Genomic DNA, 6,000 nt, shown 5'->3' with positions numbered 1-6,000 from the left:
CTTTTCATAGTTGATCATAGCCAGGTATTTTTTTTTATTTTTTTATTTTTATTTTATGTATGCTTTAGAAAACATTTTTTTTTAGTCTTATAAGAGAAAATATTTGTTGATGCATTATATTGTACACTTTATTGCTTTGGCATGGCTAGGTTACTCTTCTATAAATAAGCAAGAAGGCAACTACCATACCCCAATTCAATCTCATCTTATCCATATATTGTTTCTTTCCTAGTTTTCTCAGAGTAGTGTTGGGTGGTCTTGTCCTTTTGGTTTCAACATACATAAATTTCTTTGAACATCCATATTTTTGTATAGACTAGGTTGAGTGGAAATATAATGTTGGCCAAAAAGGCAACAGACAACTCACACAGCCAAGAGTCTTCCTACTTTATGGGGTGGCAAGAATATGAGAAGAATCCTTATGATGCTATAGATAATCCATCTGGGATTATTCAAATGGGACTTGCTGAGAATCAAGTGAGAATATTCTGCCCCTTTTTTGGCATTTTATATATGCATCATATCTTTTACATTCCAATATGTTCTATTATTGTTTCTTTCCTGCCCATGTTTTCCCATACTTATAACCTTAGTTTCTTCTATACACAATTATGTCTTGCATGCATTTGTCTTTTATTCCGCTCTGAGAAAACACTGAAATACCTATGAATTTCATTTATTTACATATGAAAATTTGTTAATAAATTAAATATCTACGGATTTTATTGTTTTACATAGGAAGTAAATTTAATTTTTTCTTGTGCTGTTTGTAAACTAGAAAAGATTGTTAATATATGAAAAAATTTCAAGGTCATTTCATGCATGTCTCAGGTGTCTCTTACCAAAAAAAAAAATATGAAAAAGTTAAAAGTATTTTATTGATTTAACCACATCACGAGATTAAAACATATATGATTTGCTAATTTTCTCATGCATCATTATCTCACCTCCTACCATTTCTTGCATATATGGTTTGCTAATTTTCTCCTTTCTGATTTTTTTTTTTTTTTTTTTTTTTTCATGTGAACAGCTCTGCTTTGATCTTCTTGAGCAGTGGCTAACAAGAAACAAAGATGCAATCCAGTTGAGGAGGAAAGATGGAGAATCAATTTTCAAAGAATTAGCTCTTTTCCAAGATTATCATGGATTGCCATCTCTCAAGAACGTATGTCCTTATTTTCTTCTTTAAAAAAAAATTCTGAATTTTTATTTATTTATTTTCTGGCTGTGTTAGTTCTCTCTCACACACACACACACACACATATATATATATATATATATATATATATATATATATATATATATAAAATTTCATATATGCCAAACATCTTGTACTCAGATGGCACCTCTGTGGCTCTCCTCGAGGGAAGGTCACATGATCGAATTCAGGTGGTGCAATAATTGAGAAAGTATAAAACAGATACTACCTTGTAATAGGGTAATAGTATCCAAAAATATATATATAATTTCATATATAGTAGGCAATTAATACAAAAACAGTTTCATCATATATAATGTATATCGATCGGCACAATAATTACGTTAGTGGGGGATGTATGATTTTGGATATTTAGAGAAGATATTAACTTATCATTAAGCTAAACTAAATTAAACCGTCTTCTTTAATTCCTTTTTAAAAACCCACGGAATAAGGGTCAAATAGGCCATCGAACCGCACACAATAATGCAATTAGGCCATTGAACCTAAAAAAACAACAATTGAGTCCCTAAACTAACCATTTTCATGCAATTAAGCCAATTTACAGATTTTGCAAGTTAGTAACAGGTCACCCAAATTTTAAAATATATTTTTTTAATTATTATTTAAAAATAATAATTTAAAATTAAAAATTATATATATATATAAAAAGTTTAATCGTTTCTTCGTCTCCATGGCCGGAGACGAAGAAGGTTCTTCGTCTCCGGCGGCGAAGAAACGTTTTTTTTTTTTAATTTTAATTTATTATTTTAAAATAATAATTTTTAAAAAAATATTTTAAATTTTTTGGGTGACTTGTTACTAACCTACAAAACCTGTAAATTAGACTAATTGAATGAAATTTGTTAGTTTAGTGGCCTAATTATTATTTTTTAAGGTTCAGTGGCCTAATTGTTACTCTCTCTGTCCCATTTTGCATGTCTTACTTTCCTTTTTTGTTTGTCCCAAAATGTTGTCCTCTTTCCAAAATTGAACATCACCATCATTCTACTTTTTCCCAAATTACCCTTATGCCTTTTGCTTTTTATTTTCAAAAGTGAAAAGGTGAAGGGCATAATTGGAAACTACATAACATTTACTTTAATTCCTTAAAAAGCGTGCAAAAAGCAAATGAGACAACCAATTCGGGACGGAGGGAGTATTTTTTAAGGTTCAGTGGCCTAATTGCATTATTGTGTACAGTTCAATGACCTATTTGACCATTATTCCAAAACCCACTTAAGGTAAAATCGATTTTTATTGATAAGTAAATGCATTATATTAATTAGTAGTTATATGATTGAGTTGACATTTAAAATATTCTATTTAAAATAAGATATCATCCTATGCGTTTTTTAAAAGAAAAATAAGAGAAATTTTATTAAATGGCGGAATCAACCTTTACAATGACTGATGCATAAAATATCTCATTCTATGGTTAAAAAAAATTTAAAAAAATTGTGAGATAACTCTAATTAAATTGGTCAAGTTATTGCTTAAGTATTACAATGTTTGGGGCTAAGTCGCCCCTCTAAATATTAATCGCAATGGAGATGGGACATGGCTTATGTGACCTTAGCTTATGGTCGAACAACATAGACATGTGGGTTTAGTTTTCACTCATTCTTTTTGCTGCTCTTTGCGTGTACTCAATTCCTTAGCTTAATTATTCATAGTTCTTATATATCAACTTATAGTTCAAGGAATATGATAAACATGTCTCTCGGGATAAAATTACTTTTTGATTTAGTATATTATTATATAATTAATCGATCATAATATAATGTACGTGTTACATCTGAAACTTTTGTGCAGGAATTAGCAGCATATATGTCCAAACTTAGAGGAGACAAGGTGAAATTTGATCCTAAAAAGCTAGTGCTCACAGCTGGTTCAACCTCTGCAAATGAAACCCTCATGTTTTGCCTTGCTGAACCTGGCGAAGCTTTCCTTGTCCCAACACCTTACTATCCAGGGTAATTTAATTTCCATTAACAACTAATAGCTCACGTTATGACTCTGGCCACCAAAAGATCATTACTTTCAGTTACGTTGTTCATAGCTGACGGGCTTAAACCAAGAAACTCTTAATACGTCGCTCCTATGAAAAATCAAATTTTAGAATCATTGCTGGAAATTATGGAATTTCCAACCATCTGATCTTAAATCAAGTCGAAAGCAAAAAAGTGGTCGGAAATAGCAACAAAGGTTTTTTCGAATTCTAAAAGTGGTCTTTCGACTTGATTTAAGATTACTTTCGCGTGGTCAGAAATTCCATAATTTACAACAGTTAATCTTGTAGTTATTAAGCCACCAATCCGACCAAGTGTAATATTAACCGCATGCACGATAATTATTGTAAAGAAAAGTTAATTTGTATTGAATTTACTTGCAGGTTTGATAGAGATCTTAAATGGAGAACCGGGGTAGAAATTGTGCCTATCCATTGTTACAGCTCCAACAGCTTCAGAATAACTGAGTCCGCCATGGAAGAAGCATACGAAGCAGCTCAAAAGCTTGGCCTGAAAGTCAAAGGCGTCTTCATCACCAACCCTTCAAACCCACTAGGCACAACGATGACGGCCGACGAGCTGGACACGATCGTCGCATTTGCCGTCTCCAAGAACGTCCACATCGTCAGCGACGAAGTCTATTCCGGGACGGTTTTCGATTCTCCGACGTTCATCACGAGCCTAATGTCGGCCATAACCGACAAGAACCTGGAAAACCACAGCGTCTGGAGACGCGTCCACATCGTGTCGAGCCTTTCCAAGGATTTAGGCCTGCCGGGGTTCAGAATCGGGATGATTTATTCCAACAACGAAACCGTCGTGGCGGCGGCGACCAAAATGTCGAGCTTCGGGCTCGTCTCGTCGCAGACGCAGTACTTGCTGGCGAACATCCTCGGCGACAGGAAATTCACGGAAAATTACGTCGAGGAGAGCCGGAGAAGACTGAAGAAAAGGAGAGAGACCATCGTTTCCTGGCTCGACGGTTTCGGGATTCGGTGTTTGGAGGGAAACGCGGGATTGTTTTGCTGGGTGGACATGAGGCATTTGCTGAGCTTCAACACCTTTGAAGCAGAAATGGAGATTTGGATGAAAATACTGTGTGATGTTGGGCTAAATGTCTCCCCTGGAGCGTCTTTCCATTGCAGCGAACCGGGTTGGTTCCGCGTCTGTTTCGCGAACATGTCGGAAGAAGCATTGGTTGCGGCGATGCGGCGGATTAAGGTGTTTGTGAGTTCCGTCGTCGGCGTCGGAGAAGATTGCCGGAATATTCATCCTGGGAATGAAGAGGTCACTTGTATGCAGTATTGACTGAATTTCTATCATAATTAATAATCAAATGGATGGCCTGGTTAAGTTTATTCAATTCCACCAATGTAAATATATTTATTATGAAAAATTTTATTATATGGTTTTAATTCAGAACATGTAAGCATTCATCTGTGAATTGGTAAAGTGCTTTGGGACTTGGGAGTGATCTTGATGGCAATATCCCCTGTTTCTTGTACCAAACACCGAAATTAAATAGGTCTGATTTAATCTAGAAAGTCTATTTTACAACATAGCCATGCATGTACCCAGTACAAGGCAACGATTTGAGTTTTAATTTGTTGTGGATTATGCATGTGTACATGTAATGTTAGTTAAAAATATATGTAGTTTGAATGAGAGTCTTACTTTTTTTTTTTTGAAAACAGCAAAACGAAATCATCCATTAATAAAGAGTTGAACTGTTACACAAGGAAGAACATAGAAAGCGCGGAATAAAATCGAAACACTCAATTCTCTTCTCCCTCATATAATTAAGAGCTTTTTTTGGCTAGATAATGAGCTATCATATTGTCTTTTTGGCTCACCTAACAAAAAGAGACCATAGACATTTGACCCAGCAACTCGCGAATCTCTTCAACAATCGAGCCAAACGGTGACACGTTTAATCCTCCCGTGACTGCTCTCGTCACAATCTGAGCATCTGTCCCTAACACTACTCGCCGCCATCCCCTTTCCTTTATCCAACTCAAAGCTTCCCTAGCTCCAATCGCTTCTGCCTCCCGAACCTTGTACAGACCTTCTTTGGTAGACATAACCACCCCTAGCACTGCACCTTCATGGTCCAAAACACACCACCCAAATCCCATATGGTTGTTGGCATAATCCATTGCTACATCTATTTTTATTTCCACATCTCCAGGCGACAAAGAGAGTGTGTACCGTATGAGAATCTGCCCCATTTGTAGACAAAGGTGCCACATCATACCCATTGCTTTGCTGCCAACTTCGATCTAGCATAGGTAATAGCTTGGTGTACCATACTGGGTGGATTCGATTGTTTGCTCTACCAAAGCCTGTTATTTCGTGCCTCCCAAATAGCCCAAGCTACCATCACAATTTGTTCCAGCAACTCTTTTGAATGAAGGCTCCACATCTCCTCAAGCCAATCATTAACAGAAGCAGCATAAGACAGTTTCCTATATTTGTTTCATATTATCTTAGGAAATATAAACATTCTCAATGAATGGACTCCACATAGAATTTTGAAGGAAATGTGATTCCCATGTATATATATATATATATATATATAAACGATAACCCTAAACCAAACAGTATTATATTACATTACATACCTCAATTTTAATCAGAATATAACATTCCCAGAAATCTAACATTTCCTAAAGTAATCTAACATTCTGTAAACCAAACGACCCCTTAGGAGGTGTTTGGTTTAAGTTATACAACTTAATCAAGGGAATGCGACATTTCAAAACTTACATTTCTATATTTGGTTCACGCTAT

The 6,000-nt window shown here is 35.4% G+C and overlaps 1 protein-coding gene across 1 annotated transcript; it reads left to right on the top strand.

Moving 5' to 3' along the window:
* Positions 1-336: 336 nt before the first annotated feature.
* On the top strand, positions 337-4,544 carry LOC109149201 (1-aminocyclopropane-1-carboxylate synthase 9-like). The gene is made up of 4 exons (XM_019296865.1): positions 337-477; positions 1,031-1,165; positions 3,014-3,174; positions 3,594-4,544. The coding sequence occupies exons 1-4, from the start codon at positions 337-339 to the stop codon at positions 4,516-4,518; spliced, it is 1,362 nt and encodes a 453-aa protein (XP_019152410.1). The 3' UTR covers positions 4,519-4,544.
* Positions 4,545-6,000: the final 1,456 nt, after the last annotated feature.

Source organism: Ipomoea nil, unplaced genomic scaffold, assembly GCF_001879475.1.
Source record: "Ipomoea nil cultivar Tokyo-kokei standard unplaced genomic scaffold, Asagao_1.1 scaffold2159, whole genome shotgun sequence".
In the NCBI taxonomy this organism is placed as follows: domain Eukaryota; kingdom Viridiplantae; phylum Streptophyta; class Magnoliopsida; order Solanales; family Convolvulaceae; genus Ipomoea; species Ipomoea nil.
Note: the sequence above shows the minus strand (reverse complement) of the source record. Positions and strands in the feature narration are given on the sequence as shown.

Excerpts from the sequence above, each read along its gene's own strand:
- LOC109149201 (XM_019296865.1), top strand. The coding sequence starts at position 337 with ATGTTGGCCAAAAAGGCAACAGACAACTCACACAGCCAAGAGTCTTCC. Across the intron at positions 478-1,030 it reads TGGGACTTGCTGAGAATCAA|CTCTGCTTTGATCTTCTTGA; the intron begins GTGAGAATATTC and ends TCATGTGAACAG. Across the intron at positions 1,166-3,013 it reads GATTGCCATCTCTCAAGAAC|GAATTAGCAGCATATATGTC; the intron begins GTATGTCCTTAT and ends ACTTTTGTGCAG.